Below are 23,640 nucleotides of genomic sequence, written 5' to 3'. Positions count from 1 at the left end.
TTTCTCCTGGGCATGGTCAGCCAAATGGTGCCAAAGAAGGATAGAACTTTCTTTATGTATGCTACAACAGCAGCAAGAATACTTATTGCAAAGTATTGGAAGACACAAGATCTACCCACTCTGGAAGAATGGCAGATGAAGGTGAAGGACTACATGGAATTGGCGGAAATGACTGGCAGAATCCGAGACCAGGGAGAAGAGTCGGTGGAAGAAGATTGGAAGAAATTTAAAGACTATCTACAGAAATATTGCAAAATTAATGAATGTTAGAATGATGTTAGAATGAAGTTAAGTGATTTAAGCAGCAATGTTATAAAGGTGTATGTAAAAATGGACTGTTAACAGGTGAGAATCCAAAGTTATAATATATTAAGTTAAAGGATTAAGATAAAATAAAGAGGGAAAGAAATTGCTGAATTAACTAACTGAATTGGAATACAAAAAAGGGAGGTATGAGGAGGTCAGGGAAGCAAGGAAATGAATGTAAGGCATGGAAAGATTGATGTATTTTTTAAAGTGTTTTTTATTCTTTTTTCTGTATTTTGTATTTTTCTTGTATTTTTATTTTTGTCTTTTTTTGTTTTTTTCCCTTCTTCTTTATTTATGTAATTCTTTTCTTTGAAACCTTAATAAATATCATTTTTTTTAAAAAAAAGAGAAGTTACAAGAAGCCATACAAGGTGTGCAAACAGTTTTATAGCAGCAATCGGGGGGGGGTGTGTAAAAAAATCAATGGTTTTTTAATAAAAAAATATAAAAAAGCTTTTTTATGTAAATCAGTTTTTTTATTTAAATTGGATTTATTAAAATAAAATGCTTTTGGAGGAAAAATCTTTCTAAAGAAAGTTTTCTATTTAAATTACATTATACTCCAAAGGCTATTCATCAGGAAAATAGGATGTTTTTAATTATGTAGCATGAGGCTTTATATGCAATGTTTAAATTTTTTGGTAAATGAATTCCAATAATCCATTCACAATGTCATGCTCTTCCAGAGGTTTCTGTAAGATTATTTGGGGCAGTTTTTCTAATGAGAAGATATTATCACAGATGCTTGTTTTTGCAGTTCTCAAAAGCATGAATTTGTGTCTGCAGAGATAACATGCCTTTTCTTTACAGGAAAAATGTTTTAAAATAAACATACAGAGTTGAGAGGAAAACCTTAATCCCATTGTTCCTTTGCAAATTATATACACAGAATCAGCCCCTTACCTCTTAAATGCTAAATTACAAGAGTTCCAATAGATTGTTTGGAGTGGAATAGATCTTGCACAAGGAGGTAAGTGTGAAGCAGTAAAAATGAAAGTGCAACCTTGTGAGCAGAATACTCCACAAGTCTTGGGATCTTTGTGTAATAATAGCGCAAGTCAGTTGCATGTCTGTGCAACTCAGACTTGAGGCAAATGCTGAAGTCACTTCAGGGCTGGCAACCTCTTCCCAATCCCACTGGGTTCCAACAACTGCACTAACACTTAACTGTACAGAATAGGCACCTGAATATAGAAGCAAATCCAAAGGGGTGGTGGTGGAAACAGTAACTGGGATCTGTAAGTCCTTGGCAAGACCTTGAAGTACTTGCCAGTCAACTAATAAGAGTTCACTGGTTCCAGGCCCTGCTTCCCAGGGCTCGCCTGACATTGTCCAAACAATAAAGTCTCCTGCAGCAGGAATTCCCGACGTTCTCCGCTCCAGTCCTCGGTTCCCCTTTTCCAGCTTCTTTCTGCAAGCCTGTTCCAGCCTAGGCCTACCAACTGTATGTCTCCCCCTCACCCCCTAGACAAAGGAAGGCCAGCCTCTCCAATGCCAGGGAGATATAGCCCCTATAAATAGTTAACTTATTAAACCTCCCAATATTTTCATATTTAACTGTCTATGTATTTCTAATAGTATAACCAAATCAGTAATTTTTGATATAGCTGTAAAAACTACTCTGAAAATTTATTATTCCAAAAATGAAACCTTATACCAGCAAGAATGAGTCTTTCTGTAAAAAAGAAAAAAGTGATTTAAATCAAGTCTTACTGACTACTGATTTACCGTATTTTTTGCTCTATAAGACTCACTTTTTCCCTCCTAAAAAGTAAGGGAAAATGTGTGTGCGTCTTATGGAGCAAATGCAGGCTGTGCAGCTATCCAGAAGCCAGAACAGCAAGGCGGATTGCTGCTTTCACTGCACAGCGATCCCTCTTGCTGTTCTGGCTTCTGAGATTCAGAATATTTTTTTTTCTTGTTTTCCTCCTCCAAAAACCAGGTGCGTCTTGTGGTCTGGTGAGTCTTATAGAGTGAAAAATACGGTAAATCAAATCCACCCTGGTAGCAATTCATTTCATCCTTCTCCAGATCTGCCGTTAGTCAATGTATAATCATGCTTAACGTCTATTATTCCAAGTCACAAGAGCTCTCTCGCCTTCCCATTATGGATGAGTGTGTTAATTCTACAGCTCGCTGTTCCACAACAACACCATGAAGCACTATGAAATATTTTACATGTATTCTGCAACCGTGTATATAAAACCACATCAAGGACAATTCATCATGACTCCTACGCACAACTGCACTACAGTGCCCGTTACTAGAGGCAAGGACACTGCAAAGTATCTGGACATTACTTCCAATAAGAAGTCTGGTCAGGCCTTCCACAGAGAGATCCCATTAACCCACCCTTCTCCAGAACCCAATCACACAGGTTCTGAGGATCATGCTGATCACTTGCATAAGTGTTTATCATCAGTAAGCTAAAAAACATGTTTTGGTGGAGTGATGACCTGAATAGTAATTAGCTCTGGAGTGAGCACTTTCATTTTCTCACCTGCAGACTCCAGGATGAAGTTAGACAACTTGCTTTCAAATGTTGAGTAGCCATTAAAAATTCAGATTCGGAATCTATCAACTAACCTTTAGAAATGCTGAGCTAGCCTAGCCATCAAATCCAATACCGACATGGAACTACAACAGTTCCAGATTAGAAAGCATGCATTTAGAAAGCAAGCTAGGAAGTAAATCAATGTGAAACAAGTTAGTTAGAGCATCGTGCTTATAATATCAAGGTTACATGTTTGAACTCTACACAGCTGCATATTTCTGCATTGCAGAGAACTGGAGTAGATGGTGCTCAGGATCCCTCCCAGCTCTACAATTCTATTATTCTGAGTCATCTTTTTTCAGTAATTCAGAGTCCTTAATGAAATACACAATAGAATATATTAATTTGGCTACTATATACCACAGCCATCCAACAAACTGGCCAACTATTCCAAATGTAAACCCATGGATTCAATTCTCCACAACTGCCAAACCAAAACGGTAAACTCATCAGAAGAACAAATAATCAGCCAAAGCCATTTTTAAACAGCCACATTTTAGCAGTCCCCTAACACAAAACAGTGATGGGGCCATACAGACTTTACTTGGCAAAAAAATTCACATAGTGGATGCCACTACAAGATAGCCGTAGTCAAGGGGTTCCAAAACTGTGCTCTGCAAACTTCATTTAGGTATTCCACAGCATGTCTGTGAATTTTGTTTATTTCTTATATTGTGTTTCATTCATTATTATTTGAATTCCATAGAATTAGCCCTCATTACTGCCAGCTATGCTTCAGAGGAATGAAGGAACCAAGTGGGACCTCAGATAATGATTAGAGCATGAAGCTAGTGAAATTGCTAACTTGACTGAGATCATACTTGACTTAAAAATACTTTAAGTAGCATTCAACTAACTATTAGAGTAGACTCACTGAAATTAATGAACATGACTGCCTTAGATCCTTCCATTTCAATGGCTCTACCCCAAGTAATGATTACATGAATACCACCCCTTTATAAAATCAAGCTTTTAAGTAGGATGACAATCTACACATTTTATTTATTTCTTATATTTGTTAGCCACTTTTCTCACAGAGTGACCCAAAGCAACTTACCAATTAAGAAGAACCAATCAAAATCTAAAAACAGAGCTATAAACATACAGATCCCAACCCACAACAGGACCTTCAAATTAAAAGCCAAAAAGCTCAGATAAAGAGAAGTCTTTGCCTAGGACCTAAAAATAAGATGGCATCAAGCATGCCACCCTGGGGAAAGCATTCCACAAGCGGGAAGCCACCACTGAATTATCTGATAGCAGAGGCAGCAATGAAGACTCCATACTGTGCTTCTTCAGCCAGTATCTGCCAAAATCAGAGCCTGCAGGGCAACTGAAGTTACCAATCAGGAACAATGCTAGTTTGGCAATGTAAAATTGAAACCATGAGTAATTCGCTATATGAAGGAATATAAAGACACCTTTCAAACTAGGTGTAATGACCGCATTGCCAGAACTAAAATAGGTACACCAGCAGGCACAAGGCTCTCAGCAGTTGTATGCTTTTTCTGTTAGAACAATTGGCAGGAGTGTTTACTAAAGATAGTGGTAGCAGACCAAAACAGTCATGAAGCTCGCAGGGTGATCTTGGGCCAGTCACAGCCTCTTAACCTACCCCACAGGTTTGTTGTAAGGCTTAAACGAAGAGGGGGATGAACCATATACTCACTGGAGAAAAAGGTGGGTTATAAATGCAATAAATAAGCTCTTCTGCTTAGCTGCTTAAGAAAGTTGGAGAAGCCAGCCAGATGAAGATGTCAGTTGCCAACATGGCATCCAGAGATCTCCACATCGTCACAATTGGACCCATGCCAGTTGCAAAATGCACCTGGTGCCTGGGGAGTTTCTAGCACTGCTTCTCAATTAATCCCTACCCTGTGAAATACATTAAGAGGCTGTTACTGGCCCAAGGCCACCCAGTGAGCTTCATGACTGAGTGTGGTTTTGAACCCTGATCTCCCAGGTCCTAGTCCAGGGGTAGGCAACCTAAGGCCCGGGGGCCGGATGCAGCCCAATCGTCTTCTCAGTCCGGCCCAGGAATCAGCATGTTTTTACTTGAATAGAATGTGTGCTTTTATTTAAAACACATCTCTGGGTTATTTGTGGGGCATAGGAATTTGTTAATTCCCCCCACCAAAAAATGTAGTCTGGCCCACCACATGGTCTGAGGGACAGTGGACCAGCCCACGGCTGAAAAAGGTTGCTGACCCCGTCCTAGTCCAACACTCTAACCACTGCAGCACACTAGCTTCATACAGTACTGCTATGGGGCTATATAAATTAAGTAGGTAAATAAATACGGGGAAAGCAAAATGTCACTTAAAGAAGGATCTGAAATATTTTCCTTTAAGTTTGAATCTGTTTTATTCTGGATTGTTTTCTTTGATGTTTTAATGATTTCGTGATTTTATATGTGATGGAAGCCGCCCAGAGTGGCAGGGGCAGCCCAGCCAGATGGGCAGGGTATAAATAAAATGTTATTAATATTATTATTGTTGTCATCATCATCATCATCGTGTTGTAAACTGCTTTTATAATTTTTCTTTAAAATACAAAGTGGTATAGAAATTAAATGAATAATAATAGTAATAATAATAAATTTCATTGTAAATAAAAAGGCTCCTATACATTCCATCGTGGCAACTACAACCTTGGTTTAAGGTGTCATTTAGCACAAATTAGTTTATATATCTGAGCTTCTAACACTGGGACAATACTTTAGGAACATCTCTCCCTATACCAGTGTCCCCATGTTTTAAGATCTACAAGGGAGGGCCCTTCTTGTCCTGTGACTGGTTGAGGCCACCACTCTGTTTCGATCTCTCTGCTATGGGATGACCCCTCTGTGACCATTACCTTGCCAAGAACACCTGATACCTTATAATCTGTTAGTGGTCTCCCAATGTTCAGAGGCTTGTAGCTCCCACTGCAGGCCCAGTCCTCTGGAACTCCTCCCTACTGAGATTAGACAGGCTTCCTCCCAGCTGTATTTCAGGTTTCTGACAAATACTTTCCCATTTCAGCAGTTTCCACATTCCCTGACCACTGGCTATGCCAGCTGAGGCTGCTGGGAGTTGGAGTCCAATAACATCTGACAGGCTACGGGTTAGGCACCCCTGCCCTAAAAGAAGTAGGGAAAGTGAAATAAAAGTCTTAAGGAAAGAGTAGCATACAAAGTCAGAAGAAAGCAGGATCTTGTAAACCCTTTAATAAAAGTGACTATGTGTGGATTGTTTGGACAAGAGTGTTCAAAACAGCACACAGGCATAGGAGAATGTGAATTGAAGATATTAAATTTCGTCAAAGGAAACTTACACTAGCTCTGAAAATGCAAGCCTATATACAGCCAATACATCTTTAAAAGACATTTTGTTCTGAACCATGCTGGGAACCAATTGGTTGAACTGTAGTATATAAATCATTTGCCCTACACCTCCACATTTCAATACAGAACAATCTTTGATGTGATTAGGAGACAGATTATTAAGTGTTATTTTATTACAGGGACAGGTTACGTAAAAGGAAGAGTCCGTTTCAGTAAAAGCATCAGCCAGTTTCAGTAAGTTTGTTTTACAACAGTGCATTTACAGTACTAAAGCAACCATCTGGCATCACACCCGGAACCAAGTCCACCCACATTAGCACTTTCATTCCTTCTTGCTGTATAAATTCAGGAAAGAGACAGTACTAACAAGCCAAGTCCTCTTGTTCAATTTTCATGCACTTAACTAATGAACACTAAGTTAAGAGCTAGACAAATGTTTCCTTATTCCAATAAGGGATTTGTTGAGTTTTTTATAAGAACACTGCAACTGGTTAATCAACATAGGGATTGACTAAACATAGTCAATCCCATTTATTTGGTGTTTCACAGGAAATAGTAATATTTGTGCATTTCATGTTCTATACAAAAAAAATGTATGAACTGTAATTAAACACACCTCTACACTCAGCTTTAAGCAGTAGATACTCCAAACCAGTGAAGTTTAAAGCCTTACGGAATGTGCATCAGGGTAACTACTTCAAGTCAAGTAAAACATGCAAGCTTTCCCCTCCTTTCAAATCCTTTTCTATTTACCTCAAGAACAATAGAACCCTTTCAGCCAGAAGAGCCATTCCTCTTTCCCATGCCTCCCCATCCGGGATGAGGAAACCGCTTCCTAAAGCCCACTTCCTCTTCCATGCCTCAGACCTGACAACTTTCAACAGCCCCTTGGTCTTTCGCAATATCCTGTAGACACCTCCCTATATTTCAGGAAACCTCTTATTTGTCACTTGCATCAGAATTTTTGTGCTCTGAAGCCATCAGCTCAACCAGAGCTTAACCAGAATGCTTCTACCCCGAAGCGAATAGAACAAAAATGAAATGAAGGCGCACGATAATATTTCCAGTTGGGTTAACCAAAAAGCCCTTCCTTGCCAAAGGCTTGCTGTTCGATATTAAACATTTGCGACAACCTTTATAAGAAGCTACATTGTTTTCAGAATTACAGCTAACCGTCATCCGCCAGCCGGCAGAGTGAAGCAAAAATGAAGGAGCTGTAACGATCCATTTGGATAAATATGGTCATAAGCCGTTATCTATGTACACAGAGATAAGCCTACCAATAAACGGCTGCAAGGATAAAAGAATGAGGATGCTGCTGGAGATTTTGAAGGGGAGGGAAGAGATTATGTTGGCAAGAGGACTGGCTCCAAGGAAAGCACAGAGGTTTTGCAGTAGAATACAAAAATAGGAACCGGGAACTGAAATTTCGATAAATGCCCGCTGCAACCCCAAGATGCTACTGTGTTGTATATGCAGAGAGAGCACTTCACCTGGAGCAGGACTGCTTCGCAGAACTGGGGAGAAGGAGAAAGGAGATAAGGAATCTCCCCTCTGGCTTCTTACATTTCTATTTGTGGAAGCGGCGGGCAGGGTGTATGGGGGGGGGGGGAGAGAGGAAGGGTGGGATCGCAAGCACAATGGCAGCAGCCCCTCACATGCCACGGGCATCGCGGAAGCCTCCCCGCCACATGGAGCACCAGCAGCCCTCCAGAAAAGCTGAGGGAGCCCATTCACGCCAGAGGCTTTCTCGGGAGGGAAGCGGGGGGAGGATGCAGCCCTGCAGGCTCCTTCCAGCTCCCTTCTTCTCTCCACACGGACCGGGGGGGGGCGCGATATGATGGGGGGGGCAGGCCAGGATGCACCTTCACGGAGGGAGGGAGGGGGAGGTCAACGGCATCGCCTGACAGGGCGCCCCGCCCTCTCCTCGCCCCACCAGAGACGGAATTCAATACGCACAGCCCCCCCCCGCCGCCGCCGCCTTCTCCCCACCCCCCAAACCCAGCGTACCATGAAGTCGGTGGCGAAGTTATCCTCCCCATTGTGGTCGGTGTCCTTCATGGCCTGGACTCGCTGGATGAATTTCCTCAGGATCTCCTCTTGCTCCATCCTCCTCCTCCTCCTCCGCCGCCGCCTCCGCCTGCCCCCTTCCCTCCGCAAAGCGGGAGAGACCCAGCCTGAGGAGACGCCCCGCCAACCGGCTTTCTCGCTGCTGCTGCTTCCGCCGCCGCCGCCGCCCTGGCCCTCCTTCCCCAGCCGCCTCCCCGCCCCGACCCCGAGCACAACGACTTCCCCGCGGCGGCTCAGCTCAGCTCAGCCCAGCGCCGCCCGCCCGCCCGCCCGCCCGATCCATTCTCCTCCCTCACGGCCCCTCCCTCCCTCGCGAACGCAGCCGCCGCGGCCGCCAACACCGAACGCCGGACGGCGGCGACGCCACTCGCCCTCCGCCCCTCTGCGGCGCAGGCGCAGCGACGCCCGCTCCCTCCCTCCGCTCCCTCCCACGTGTGGATCCGCCGCGCCCGAGCTCTCGGGCCCCGCCATTGGCTTCCGCTCTCAGAAGCCCCGCTGGCGATTGGCCTGGCTGCCTGTCAATCCCTTCCTCCTCCTACCTCGGGAGAAACTTCCTTTTCCCCACCCCCACCCCTAGAATTCCCTAGCGGGTAAGGTCTTCCTTGCGCTTGATAAATAGGACTCTGGGATGTACCAATGCGTTTGCGGGGGGGGGAGGGGAGGGGAGGGGGGAAAGGTCGCCTGTGGTTTCGCTACAAGAGACCGCGGGAAGGCAGTGCTCCGTCTTCGCGCCCGGGAGGCTGCAGGCATCTCTGGTTTGCCCGCAGAGAAAGTACCTGCCAGTATATGGCACGTTTAGCAAGCTTATTTAGAGCTCCCTCAACACGTTTGCGTGTACATAATAAGTAAGTCTGGCCTTTAATAGGACTTACTCCCCTCCCTGAGTGTGACCCCTCCGTTCACAGCCTGCAAGCCCAGGTTCAGACGTCTCGCTCTTTGGAAAAACGAAGTTCCCAGGCCTGCCATCAGGCATGCAGCTAATGGGTCTAATGGAAGCACATGCAATCGGAGAAGGCACAGGGCGTGGGTTTTATTCCTTCGTTTTCCCTCATTAACCTTCCGCACTATAAATGGTGCACTGCCATACGAGGTCTCTCGAGCTGCTTTTTATAAGGTTATTTAATTCCCGCTGTTATAAATCGGCAGCTTCAAACAACTCTGCAGTCCTAGTTGCAATACTGTAGGTATATGTTGCAGCTTTCCACCCGCCTGTGGTGCGCCCTGCAGTTTCTAAGCTGAAAGAACACTATACTTTGCCCTGGCTCTGCGGGTAGCGAAAGCCGAGGCCATTCAGAATAGCATGAATACGTGGTTGCACGTTATTATAGGATACAGATAAGCTATACACTGAATCTTTACCAAATATTCACTAATAACAAGATGAGCCTGTGTTCCAGAAGGCTGAAAACCTGGGTACAGAAATAATTTTCAAAATTGGGGATACTGTATATGCTGCCCCACAATAGCTTCACCCTGTCCATGTTGACTGGGAAGTAAATCCAACTGAATGCATATAGGATTGCAGACATAATGTACAGTATTATCAAGCAAAAATGTACAGTACACAACTCTAGTAAGGTGGTGCTCTAAAGGACTGCTTTGTAGACCTCTCTTGCTCTGAGACCTGAGGGCTCCTGGTGAGGCCAAATTAAATTTTACAGATACAAGAGGTGGGGCCCAAATAGTAGGGCGGTTCATTAAAATATATATATATATATATATTTGAAAATGCCTGCTCCAAAGGTCTTATCTTAATACACTAGGGATTATATAGCTATATCTGAAATTTCATTCATATCAGTAAATATCTTGACCCTCCTCCACGAAAATAGCTGTTTACTTGGCCATTTTCCTATGTCACGAAGGCTGAAATTTCAATTCAGTGGAGCAGGGTCAAGATATTAACTGATATGCATGAAATTCCAGATATAGCTATATAATCCCTAGTGTAGTAAGATAAGACCTTTGGAGCAGCATTAAAAAAAAAAAGTTTTTAATGAACCGCCCTACTGAACAGTGGAGAACCCACACAAGTGGAACTCTTTGCCAACCTCAGGGAATATGCTTCCATTAAAGCACATGTAAAACATTCTTTAAACCCATTTATTTCGATTTGCTTTCTCGTAAAGGTTTTTTGCTAATTTATATTTTTATGTTTTGGCTATTTTATAATGGGATGCTGTTGACCTGTTACTTGCTTATACTATTTCACGTTGTTGTTTTATGGTAAATGTGTTTGTGATTATGTACAGTGGTAAAAGGTAAAGGTAAAGGTACCCCTGCCCGTATGGGCCAGTCTTGCCAGACTCTAGGGTTGTGCGCTCATCTCACTCTAAAGGCCGGGAGCCAGCGCTGTCCGAAGACACTTCCGGGTCACGTTGCCAGCGTGACAAGCTGCATCTGGCGAGCCAGCGCAGCACACGGAACGCCGTTTACCTTCCCGCTGGTAAGCGGTCCCTATTTATCTACTTGCACCCGAGGGTGCTTTCGAACTGCTAGGTTGGCAGGCGCTGGGACCGAACGACGGGAGCGCACCCCGCCGCGGGGATTCGAACCGCCGACCTTTCGATCTGCAAGTCCTAGGTGCTGAGGCTTTAACCCACAGCGCCACCCGCGTCCCGATATGTACAGTGGTACCTTGAGTTAAGTACTTAATTCATTCCGGAGGTCCGTACTTAACCTGAAACTGTTCTTAACCCGAAGCACCACTTTAGCTAATGGGGCCTCCTGCTGCTGCCGCTGGAGCACGATTTCTGTTCTCATCCTGAAGCAAAGTTCTTAACCCGAGGTACTATTTCTGGCTTAGCGGAGTCTGTAACCTGAAGCGTATGTAACCCGAGGTACCACTATATACTGTAGTTTTAAGCTTTAGGAAAGTTGCTTGTGTGGCTTTGCCCTAAAAGGCAGACCGAAAATAATAAAATAAGTAAAATAATTCATGAGTCAGTATTTAGTTGGACAATAAATGAATGTAAGCCCCTAACCGTTTCAGCTATCGCCAACTGTTCATCATAGGCGACATGAGTATCTAGATTTCTTTCTCTGGAAATACAATAGCTCAGCTGTGTCACAGTGACTATTTGGGGAATGGAAGGAAGCACACCCTGACTACCAAAGAAGCCGGGTGACATGATGGGGGTAATGCAGAACAGTTTGATGTAAACAGGAAATGGAACCAGGATACAAACTGAACAGCTTCCCTATCCAGAAATTTCATTTCAAAATAAATCCCTTGGCTAAGAAGTTGAAAGAGATGACTCCTGCATAGCAAAAAAGGATAGAGCAATAAAGTCTTATCGTTCACAAATATAAGACATAAAAAGCAATTCAAAAAGAATATGAGTGTATGATTAAACAAAGTCCGCTTAGAGCAAGAAAAAAGGTACAGCCTCCACCAACCAAGCATTTTAGAAACATAGGCTCTAGAGCTGGAAGGGACCATCTGGTCCAACCTCTATGGACTACAACTTACAACTTAAAAGGGATAAATCGCCTTTTAAAATGTGTTTACTGAAACAGGGTTGTTGGTTTTATGCACAATGTTGTATAAAATTTTGCTGTGTGGCTGGCGGAGAGTTATGTGAAGGGTGAAGTTTGAAATACTAAAGCCAAATACTACGGCCGCACCTTCTCATAGATCCCTGGGAAGAGGGGTTGACTGTTAAACCACTGTGGAAATTGTAGCTCTGTGGGGTGATGAAGAGCAATATATAACTTATTTTACTCAAATGCCAACCTCATCTAGTATACACATTTGACTTTGTGTACCCTGTTTATGCCAATGAGGCTCCAACGACTGACGTACAGTGGGATATCTGTTTCAGCTGGGTCTAAATAAATGCAGTCCCATAGAAAAATCTACTACACTAAAGAAGAAGGGAAAAAGGCCCTTTCTAACCCACAATCAGGCCAGTGTGGAATGGTGAGGCCTAACACCTACAACGAATCTCATACAATGGCAATGTTGGAGTGAACATGAAGAGCTATACATCCAAAGATTGATGTGAAATGGAGGTGGAGGAGGGAATAGGAGTCTCCTAACAATTCTCACAGGTGGTGCAAGTGGCGCAGTAGTCTAAACCACTAAGCCTAGGGCTTGCCGATCGGAAGGTCAGCGGTTCGAATCCCCGTGACGGGGTGAGCTCCCTTTGCTCAGTCCCAGCTCCTGCCAACCTAGCAGTTTGAAAGCACATCAAAGTGCAAGTAGATAAATAGGTACTGCTCCGGTGGGAAGGTAAATGGCGTTTCCATGCGCTGCTCCGGTTCTCCAGAAGTGGCTTAGTCATGCTGGCCACATGACCCAGAAAAACTGTCTGTGGACAAACGTCAGCTCCCTCAGCCAGTAAAGCAAGATGAGCGCCGCAACCCTAGAGTCGTTCGCTACTGGACTTAACTTTCAGGGGTCCTTTACAACAACTCTCAGCACCTTTTACAAGCCATGGCTGTTAAAGTGGTACCATAGTGATTCAGTTGTATGCTGTGGACATAGCCTGAGACTACATACACATGATTTTTTATTTTAGGATGAATGGAGGCTACTTGTTTTTTTCTGTGTCCTTCACACACAATCTAGATCTATGACATACAGTATAAATAAGTTAGGTCTGCTGCTGCTGAAGCAGAAGATTTCTGACTAGAAGATAAAGAAGCTGAAGGAGAAGGTAGAAGGTCTGGAGCAGGTGGAAGTGTCAAGGCAGAAGAGAGGCAGGAGCCTAAGAAAAGCCTGGAAGTATCATCTTCCCTAAAAAGAGTGAAGTCATAGGCTTAAGCAGAATATTGGCAAAGAGGCCATCAAAAAAATGCTGTGAGCCGTGAGTTCAGCAAAGAGCTTCTGGAGCCAACCAAACAGAGAGCAGTCTGCAAGCTTGGCTCATAAGAAACCAGCAGAAGTCCCAGTACTTCCTCAGGCTGCCCACAGCTGTGTCACATTCAGCTGCATTCTCCACCCCCAGATTCAGGTGCAGCAGGTTTGTTGAATTTCCCCATATATTGGACTTCCTGGGGAAGTCCCCCCCCCCCGCCACCCCCACTGTACTCACAGCTCTTTCTTCACCCTCTGTCCTCTTCTCCTCCGGCTGTGGGGACAAACTAGCTTAGTGGAGGTGAACTAGGAACCTCTCCACACTCTTGGTGAATCAGCAGAACCCAACCATGAAGATAATACCATTTAAGCACTATGCAGACTTTTGAGGGTACTGGCTCAGGTTCTGATCATAGTCTTCTCCACTGTTTTAGTACAAATAAAAAGCCAGCCTTGATAATGAGCACATTAAAAACCAATGTCCTATGAGCAACCAAAGGATGTAATTAAGAACCCATTATCTAGTGCCTCTGTAGATGGTGAGATCCATTTTAAGATGCTTAATGATTTCCCCCTTCAACTGTCCTTGGGAGACCATGCAGCCCAAGTGCATGTGCTCACTCAGAAGTAAGTTCAGTTAAATTTGCAGCCTAAGCATATTTCCACAGAGATAAACCCCACTTAGTTGAAGGGTCTTTAGTGCTATCCTACACATATCTGCTCAGAAGAAAGTCTGACAGAGTTAAAGGTTGCTTGCTTTCAAGTTGGTAAAGAAAGGATTGCAGCTTTACTTCAAGATTGCAGCCTCGTTCCCAAGGAAGAGAGCATAGGATTGCAACCATCAAGAAGGTTTAAAAAATAATTCCTTTGTTGTGGACTTCCAATAAGCATCTGGTCAGCATCTGGTCGGCTGATCTAGTAGAGCTCTCATTACATTCTTAAGTTAAATTTATTCACAGTGTTTGAAAAAAAAAGTATTTTTACTTTGTTTTCTATTAGATAATTGTCATTCTGCTAGTCTGCATTACAGTTGCTAGTAATGCAATGGTAGAATACAAAGGTCATGTTTCCTTCAGTGCAGGTCTGTAATTGGGGGAAGCAGCAGTAGGAGAAGAATTAGACATCTTTTCTCCTACTCACTACCTCTTCCATGCAAATAAAGCCCTCGCAATGCTAGTCTGTATCTAAAAAGCACAGGCCAACCAGTGTTTGGAAATGCAATTTGACTAGGTATGCAGTTCCTCATGAGTGTGTTTTCACTAGGCGAAACAATAAGTTACCGTATTTTTCCGTGTATAAGACTAGGTTTCCCCCCTAAAAATAATGTCAAAAATTAGGGGGCGTCTTATACACGGATACATCTCCACCCCCATTTTCTTAATTTGAGTCCTCAAAAATAGGGGGTGTCTTATACATGGGGGCGTCCTATAGACGGGAAAATACGGTATTTGGATCTCTCAGAGGCTTTCCATAACGTTGACCATGGTATTCTTTTAGAGAGGCTATTTGAATTGGCTGTGGGTGACACTCAGACCTGGATGGGCATTTGCAGAAGGTGGTTCTGGAGGATTTGTACTCAATCCCTGTATTCAACATCTATATGAAACTGCCAAGTAAGGACGTCTGGAGTTTTGGAGTATAGTGTCATCAGTATGCCAAGGATAACACACAACTCTGATTTGTCTTTTCCCTCAATTAATGGATGCAATAATTGGCTGGTTTGAGCTTCAGTTTATTGGCCCTCATCCAGACCGTGTTCTGTTCAGTGAGCACTCAAGGCTTACAGGGGAAACAAAGCAGTGCGCCATCAAGAGGCCAAGGCAGGCATTCAAGATACCCTGAGCACCCCCAGGACCTTGGAGAGCTCCTAAGGTCCTGCTGAGGTAGCTATAGGTCTGCAAGTCCCTGGATCCAACTAAAATCTTACATGGGTTCTCTGTTAAAAAAAACATCCCTGTCTCTCCAGAGGATATGGTTGGCTCCTAAAGGGCCTTCACCTTATTTTACAGTCTTTGGGTCCTGAGGGTCTGAGGAGAAGTTGGAACTGTGGGAGATTTCTCCACTGAATCAGAGGAGGGCAGCAGAGCTGTGTCCTCTAGCTTGGAAGACCCTGGCAGGTCTTGGAAGTTCTTTCCCCTAGGGCTGAGCCAGAACTTGGTCCCCCTCCAAGTCCTCCATCGCACAGTACACAGTCTCCAGACCAGGGGTTATGACAGAGAAGATGGAGGTACTGTTAGTGAGTAGTTAGTCTTTCCAGGTGACTGATGTTCAACCTGTTCTGAAGAAGGTTGCACTCCCCAGGATCATTTTAAAAGTGCTTCTTATCACTAGAAGCACAAGTGTCAGCTGTAGCTTTGAATGTCTGAAAAACAGAAGAATAGCTGTCCCATTTACACAATGGCCAACCGGATGCCTGGTGGAAGCCAACAAATAGGATCAACAGCACTCTCCCCACTTGTACTCCCCAGCAAGTGGTACATTGGGACGCAGGTGGCCCTATGGTTGAAACCACTGAGCCTCTTGGGCTTGCTGATCGGAAGGTGGGTGGTTCAAATCCATGCAACAGGGTGAGCTCCTGTTGCTCTGTTCTAGCTTCTGCCAACCCAGCAGTTTGAAAGCACACCAGTACGAGTAGATAAATAGGTACAGCTGTGGCAGGAAGGTAAACGACATTTCCATGGACTCTGGCTTCCGTCATGGTGTTCCATTGCACCAGAATCAGTTTAGTCCTGCTGGCCACATGACCCAGAAAGCTGTATGTGGACAAATGTTGGCTCCCTCCGCCTGAAAGTAAGATGAGTGCTGCACCCCATAGTTGCCTTTGACTGGACTTAACCGCCCAGGAGTCATTTACCTTGTTTATCTACACAGGGACATAGGCAGATGCCTTTCAACAAGTCAGAAGTGGTTCATCTAGTTCAGTATTTTTGACACTGACTGGCAGTAGCTCTCCAGTGTTTCAAGCTGGAGTCCTTCCCAGCCCTACTGAAGACATCTGGGATTTAATCTGGGGTGTTTTGCATGCAAATCATAGAATCATAGAGTTGGAAAAGTCCCCAAGGGTCATCTAGTCCGACCCCCTGCAATGCAGGAATCTCAGCTAAAGCATCCATGACAGATGGTCATCCAACCTCTACTTGAAAACCTCAAAGTAAGGAGAGTCCACCACCTCCCAAGGGAGTCCATTTCACAGCTGAACAGCTCTTACTGTCAGAAAGTTCTTTCTGGCGTTTAGTTGGAATCTCCTTTCTTGTAACTTGAATTCATACTTCCATTTTCTGAATAAAGCCTCTTGCCTCCAAAAAGCATTTTCTTGGCATGGTGGTACCTTGATATGCATTACCTATTCTACCTGATCTTTGATTGTTGTCTTTCTGAACAAACCTCCAAGTACTCCAGAGAGATTTTACCCTCTTGACTTTTTATTTCAACTTACTTTTTGCCAATTCCTTCCTTTTTATGAAGTTTCCTCTTTTGAAGTCAAATATGATGGTTTTGGACTTTCCTGGCAATTTTCTGCTTATACACATATCTCCTCCATGGTATGGGCAGCAGTGCCACAATGGCCATTATGTGCTACTTATCAGTGAACTTTCAGATCATGTGGAACAGGAAATATGTCATCCTAGTAAAAATACGGCAACCCTTTTAAACATCTCATATGGCAACATGAGCCCTAGGTTTTAGCCCCCTATCCTCCACAAAATAAACAATGTGATCTCTCATTGGTCACAAACTATGACATCTGAAATTATATTTAATGAAGGTATCATATTTCCATGTGTTTCACTGAAATAAATTCGCATGATGCACTGCCAGACAAACAATCAATAGGGCTCTCTCTCTCTCCACATCTGTCATTCAGTTGAAGGACCAAAATGGGAACTCCATCAGTCAATGCCATCTGGATACTTGATATTTTCCAGAGAGGTTTTTGCCTATAGATCAATGAACCAATTATTAGCATCTATAAACGTGGTTTGTCATCCATGGCAGCGAATACAGATTTCATCTCATTCCTAAGTACAGCACAAGTCGACAGGGAGAAGGCACAGTGGCGTAGTCATGCAATTTAACTGTTTCAGTAGACTGTTCTGGAGATGACCCAGATGAAAAGGAAATTATTCATGCAAAAGGAGGCAGAGAGAGCCTGCAGCGCATTGGTACAAGTTATGTCTCTCAAGGGGACTGGGAACTATGCAACATACTGTTCAGGGTGCCTAAAAAAATTCAAATCACATGACCTAAGATGAGTTATGCCTTTTGCTACACTTGAAATCACAGCACATGACACAAAAAGCTTTCTTTAACTGGAAAGAATGAAGTTCACATTTAGCAAAGTATACAACCAGAATTATTTTCCTATATGTTCATGTTCAGATATTAAATCTGAACCAAAACTAGGGGACTGAAGGAGACGTTTAAATAAAATTAACCTAGACAGAACCAAAATATACTGTAATGTGATCATTTTGTTCCAGCAAAATATCTCCTCTTTAAATATTTGCAATACTTTAAACAGATTTTAAGGAGGTGGGGGAATAATCTCATTAAGCAGTCATTAAACTCTACTAGACAAGTATTCACTGTCCTGGTTATAATGGCTTGTGTGATTGGAAGGTATTTCTGAACACACCAGGGAAGGAGGGAGCTTTCTACTGCAGTCTCCAGGCTGCCCCAGATGACCCAAACCTGCCCCAAATCTTAGGGGGTGCAGGGGACAGCAGGGGGAAAGGGAAAACACAAACACTCTACTCAGTTTCTGGGACACAAATTATATGTCTATGTTATTTATTGACTTCTGCTCTTTGGAAATGCAGTACCTATTTCATAACCTTAGTCATTAGTGTTTTAAGAGTTCCCTAACATTCAGCAGAATATCTCCTTTTCTATGCTCCTTCCTGGTTTGGGGTATGTTCACCTTACTGGCTTGCAACACAGCGAGGTGATTTCCTCCTCCTGCATTTCAAGCCAAATTTGCATGGAGTTCTTCACATCAGAGCGGGGGCAGGGATGTCTTCACCTGACAAAGATGACCTTTTTGGTTTCCCTGATCCTGCACCCTCTCTGCAACTTCTATTCATTAAGCTGTCACCTGCGCCCACGCAACGGCTGTTGGGGTATGTTCACATTGCCACTTACTTTGCATTCAGTTTTGTAATCAGACTGAAGTTGATTTGAGCAAAAATACACCAAACAGCGGTATTTGTTAGGAAACTGCAGGATGAAATTAGCAGAGGCAGTGCACTGGGTGCCGGGTGAACTCTAATGTGAGCATACAGATTGATGGGGAACATTTTCCCCACCCTGCCTATTTGCTAGTCCTGCAAATCTCTCTCTCTTTCCCATTTTCTTCCACCTTTTCATAACTTTCTCCCCACAACACTGACATCACAACTGATCCCACAATGCAGGAAGAATTCCTCAGCCTGACAATTTTTTGTAATCTGTCTTTGGACTGAACAGCAATATGCACAACAAGCATATTGTCTGTGGCATGGTTGTATGCATTTGGACTGAGGGGGCGAGAGAGTGGGCATGTTTTTTGGTGTCTCCTATGTAAGGTGGCAGTTTTCCATGCCTCCTGAAGCAGAGTCACAGTCACCCACAGTTGTGACCTTTAGACCAAAAACTCCCATACAACTGTAAGGGCTTGAGTCTCACACCCTGAGACACAAAACTTAGGAGGGGCTATAGAGGTGGGAATTTAGAAATCCCTCAGGCTCAGAGTTTTACACATGTGTGGGCAAACTGCAGAAGCCAATGAAGTACAGTGGTACCTCGGGTTAAGTACTTAATTCATTCCGGAGGTCCATACTTAACCTGAAACTATTCTTAACCTGAAGACCACTTTAGCTAATGGGGCCTCCTGCTGCCGCTGCTGCACGATTTCTGTTCTCATCCTGAAGCAAAGTTCTTAACCTGAAGCACTATTTCTGGGTTAGCAGAGTCTGTAACCTGAAGCGCATGTAACCCGAGGTACCACTGTATAGGGCAGGGGGAGCTGGAAAGTTAAGGTTTAGCTTGTTTAGTTTGTTGGTGAATAATGAGAATGTCATTTGTGATAGGGTATGAATATGCGGGATGCGGGTGGCGCATGGGATGCGGGTGGCGCTGTGGGTAAAACCTCAGTGCCTAGGGCTTGCCGATCGTATGGTCGGCGGTTCGAATCCCCGCAGCGGGGTGAGCTCCCGTCCTTCGGTCCCAGCTCCTGCCCACCTAGCAGTTCGAAAGCACCCCTAAGTGCAAGTAGATAAATAGGTACCACTTTATAGCGGGAAGGTAAACGGCGTTTCCGTGTGATGCGCTGGTGCTGGCTCGCCAGAGCAGCTTCGTCATGGTGGCCACGTGACCCGGAAGTGTCTTCGGACAGCGCTGGCTCCCGGCCTCTTAAGTGAGATGAGCGCACAACCCTAGAGTCGGACACGAATGGCCCGTACGGGCAGGGGTACCTTTACCTTACCTTTTTATGAATATGTATTCAGGAAATGTTCACCTTGGGGGGGGGGGAATTCCTGGGGGCATACCATAATGCCTAAGGCAGACAATTAAGAAAAACTTCTGTAATAGTCAGCTGGTGATCAGTTTTAATTATTTTTCTTTTGTGAAACAACTTTGATTTTTTTTAATGAAACTGTGGTATTTAAATATTTGTATAAATAAAAGAACCACCTCTCTACTAGCCTGTCCTACATATTGACCTACTAGTGACCTACTAGTTGCTCTGAGGGACCACCCTTTGAAGGTTGAGAAGTAATTCATTGTCTCCATTAGCCTTTTATAAGCATCTCCTGAGTATACGCCATCAATCATAGCAAATTACGGTAGCCTTGATTGCTTGCTAAGTTGCTGGATGTACATTTTTGCCCATTACTGGGCAATCTATCCTATTCTCTTCTGAATTTGCATTGAATAGGAAATAAGCCTCATACTAGCTTTTAAAGGTCAGAGTGTCTGTAGAAACCTATTTGATGTGCATTTCATCCATCTATTTCAGAATAAAAACATTACAGATCTATTTCTATTACCCCAAATGCAACTGATTTTGATCAAATTATATGGGATCACTGGAACTGTAATCTGAGATGTGAAAACAGAACCCACTTTTTGGATGGATGTATAGGAACAACAATAGCAAGTGCTACTTCATGCAGACTATTACACTATTCTACTAATGTTTAGGTTTTATTTAAAAATATACACATTTTTAATCATATACAGGCTAGTAAGAAATGTTCATCACAGTGATCTGAGCATTATCTATTTTAATTGCTTTGAAACACCACATCTCCCAATATTTTTGTACTCAAATCATTTTTTGTAAAGTATGTGCAGGCTTATCATAATCCATGTTGATCAGGACAGGCCAAAGCTCAATACAACAGCATCCATTTTGCATGCAGAAAAAGGTTCCAGGTTTAATCCCCATAACTGCCAAGCAGGGCTGGAACAGACTGCAGTCTGAAACCCTGGAGAGCCATAGCCACTCAGCAGATGGATGGACCAATGATCCAACTCATTACTACGAGGTTAGTCCCACCAATTTTAATAGGGCTTATTCCCAATAACGGTACAATAGAATAGCTACCTTCATTTTGACTGAATTGTTATTAACATGTTTTTTCCCCATTTTATACAGAAAAACTATTCCCTATCCTCCCCTCCCTTCAGAATACATGAAAACATAGCATTTACTGAGAGACAGGACAGAGGCGGGTTTAGGGCATCCGCTGGGTGTTGCAACTGTGACACAGTGAATTGAACAGAACAGAAGGAGAGAGGTGGGGGTGCTGAATTTTGGCCTTGCCACTGAAATTTGAAAGACCAAAGGCTGTCCTTGCATAGGAACCCCATGGTGGCTGGTGCCCATTGGCATGGATGGGCAGAAGGGAGAGAATCTAATAGTAGGCAATGTTGGAGTCAACGACAGGCAGAGCCAACTAATTCTTGTTTGGCTCCCATCCTGCTGCCTGCTGAGTTCCTACAATGGCAACACTAAGCAGGAGGAAGCTGACCGTCCGTGCCACATCCTGAACTGGAGCCTAGCTGTGGTTGGGTTTCCTTGTCTCCCAAAGGTCAAATATTGCCAGCCTGGCTGCTCTAACTTCTCCAGCACTTAGTCCTCATGGCGTGAAGAAAGTTTGCTTTTCCAGTGGTGCAGAATTATACATTTGGCAAGGGTGGGTGCAAAAGTCAGGCCTTGCAGTTGGTTGGGAGGTTTAAAATAATTGGTTTTTGCAACAGGGACATTACACATAGGTTTCTTTGGGTTTGCAAAAAAGAAGTTCCTTTTCAAGTCTGTTAACCACTTCACAGGCAACAGGAGGGTGTGTGTTTTTTTTAAGATGATCCTTGTTTGCAGGTTTTCTTCTGGCCCCTTAAACAGTTAAAAAAACACACACAAAAAGATTGTGATATATGCATTTGTGGTTTACAATGGACTGCATCAAATGCATTAACAATGCACTCCTACGCAGTTATTCAGAAATAAGTCCACTGTACAATGGGGCTTATTCCCAGGTATATCTGCATAGCATTTTGCAGACCAAGTGTTATAATTTCTGGGTGGGTGGTAATACCATTTTCTGGCCCCAGCTAGGCTCCCCGCAAAGCAGTTGACAAAGAAGAACATATTAAAACACAAAACTTAAAAACACTTCTACTGAAATTAGTTTCCATTTTCTGTTGCTTTCCAACTTTTAAGAGTTCATTTCTCGCAGCTTTTATTGCTCTCCCTACTTGCAAACTGCAACGTGCGTCCTTCCTCAGCTCTTCTTCTGTGGTTTAAGCGTGGGTGGAATGCAAAAAGCTATCTTTAAGACCTGATTACAGTGTTCAAAATGAGCACCACCGAATACAACTCACGGCAATTCTGACCATGTCCTTATGGCACGGCAGGATTTTAAATATATCCTTAGCATCTGGTACAATATGAAAGCTCTAAACTAACAGTGTTACTTTAATGCCGGGGTTATCCTAAACAGATGATCTGGCATCGTGAAGTGACATCTTGGGCCTTGTGTACAGCATTATCTTCTTTTGCTTCCAAATCATGCTTCCCAAAGAATCTATTTTAAGGGCCAGAAATGCTACATGCATGCTTCAGCCTGTATTTATGCATTGACACAAATGACTGCAGATTTCACTTCTGTTCCCTATAGAAGAAGAAGAGTTTGGATTTGATACCCCGCTTTATCACTACCTGAAGGAGTCTCAAAGCGGCTAACATTCTCCTTTCCCTTCCTCCCCCACAACAAACACTCTGTGAGGTGAGTGGGGCTGAGGGACTTCAGAGAAGTGTGACTAGCCCAAGGTCACCCAGCAGCTGCATGTGGAGGAGCGGGGAAGTGAACCCGGTTCACCAGATTACGAGTCCACCGCTCTTAACCACTACACCACACTGGCTCTCTTAATTCTTTACTTCTTTATTCTTAACTAATTTGCAGGGGCTTTGGCTAGATGACCCTTAGAGTCCCTTCCAAACCTATAATTCTATGCTTCCCTTGCCTCTGTCAGTACTTTCCCCTTTTTAAGAGAGAGTGTAAAGTAGCCCAGCTGGTCAAGGTTCCACAGTTGGTACAGGAACAGAGGAAGTTACCTTCAATGGTGGACAATGGTACTATGGCGCCCTATGCAAGGCCAAAATTTAACGCCCCTCCAAGCCCTTGTGCTGCCTTCCCAAAGGCGGGTAAGCAAGGCGCTAGGCTCTGGGAAGGAGGCATGAGGCTCTGGGCAGGGTCCTAGGGTCCTCCCACCTCCTTGCTCACACTGGGAAAGTGCTAACTAGGCTTTGGGAAGGAGGCTGGAAGTCTCTGGGACCCTGTCAGAGCTTCATGCCTCCTTCCCAAAGCCCAGCACCTCGCTTACTGGGCTTTGAGACAGCCACCCTCAGCTTAGTGGCATGTGCACCCCTCACACAGCTATAAATCTGCCCCTGCCACCTTAGACCAAGTCAGACTGCTGGTCGGTCTAGATCAGAATTGTCAACAGTGGCTAGCAAAAGCTCCCTGGGTTTTCTAAGAGGAGTTATTCCCACCTATTCACCCCACGCCCAGTATTGAACCTGGGACATATTGAATGTGCATTACCACAGAGCTATAGTGCTGTATTTATTCACAAGTTTTTAGCTTGTGAAATAATGTTATGCCATTTTGTGCATATCAAGAGCATTCTCCTCAATTAATCTGATCCAAATCTTCAAGCCAAGTTGAGTAAGAAAGTTCTGCTGCATACTGACTGGGCTTAATGAGACTGCTTCTGGAAAAATAGACTTAAGTATCTCCTTAATTCAGTCAGTATGTATTCAAAGAGCTTTGATCAACCCCAGGGGGAGCTAGCCTGTGAAAAGAACAAAGAGTCTTAAGAGATGGAAAGGGAACTGAAAGAAGAAAAGAAAATCTCTCTCTCCCCAAGGGTTTATACTTCTGCCTCCACCTCATTTAAGAATCTAGGAGCCACTTTCTTACAAGTACATCCCAGTCTATGAATATACTTTTCAAAATAAATAATTTTGTGATCTTTGACAGGACCAACGAAGAAATACTTCAATCAAATGATATGTTTTCCTAAGTTAAAAGTTAG

The 23,640-nt window shown here is 43.7% G+C and overlaps 1 protein-coding gene across 4 annotated transcripts in view; it reads right to left on the bottom strand.

The window, feature by feature from the left end:
• Window positions 1-8,473, bottom strand: part of PTPN12 (protein tyrosine phosphatase non-receptor type 12) — a 59,964-nt gene extending 51,491 nt beyond the window's left edge. For 2 of the 4 annotated variants that reach the window (XM_081023579.1, XM_081023581.1), the window contains exon 1: window positions 8,199-8,473. In XM_081023579.1, the coding sequence (XP_080879705.1) occupies window positions 8,199-8,297 (99 nt within the window). In that variant the 5' untranslated portion in view covers window positions 8,298-8,473. The remainder of the gene's footprint in view (window positions 1-8,198) is intronic. The other 2 variants (XM_081023580.1, XM_081023578.1) reach the window with 1 other exon arrangement.
• Between the last annotated feature and the right edge of the window lie 15,167 nt (window positions 8,474-23,640).

The sequence above is a fragment of the Podarcis pityusensis genome (assembly GCF_964106645.2).
Source record: "Podarcis pityusensis genome assembly, chromosome: 10".
Classification (NCBI taxonomy): Eukaryota; Metazoa; Chordata; class Lepidosauria; order Squamata; family Lacertidae; genus Podarcis; species Podarcis pityusensis.
The sequence above is the reverse complement of the archived record's forward strand: the minus strand, read 5'-3'. Positions and strand labels throughout refer to the sequence as shown.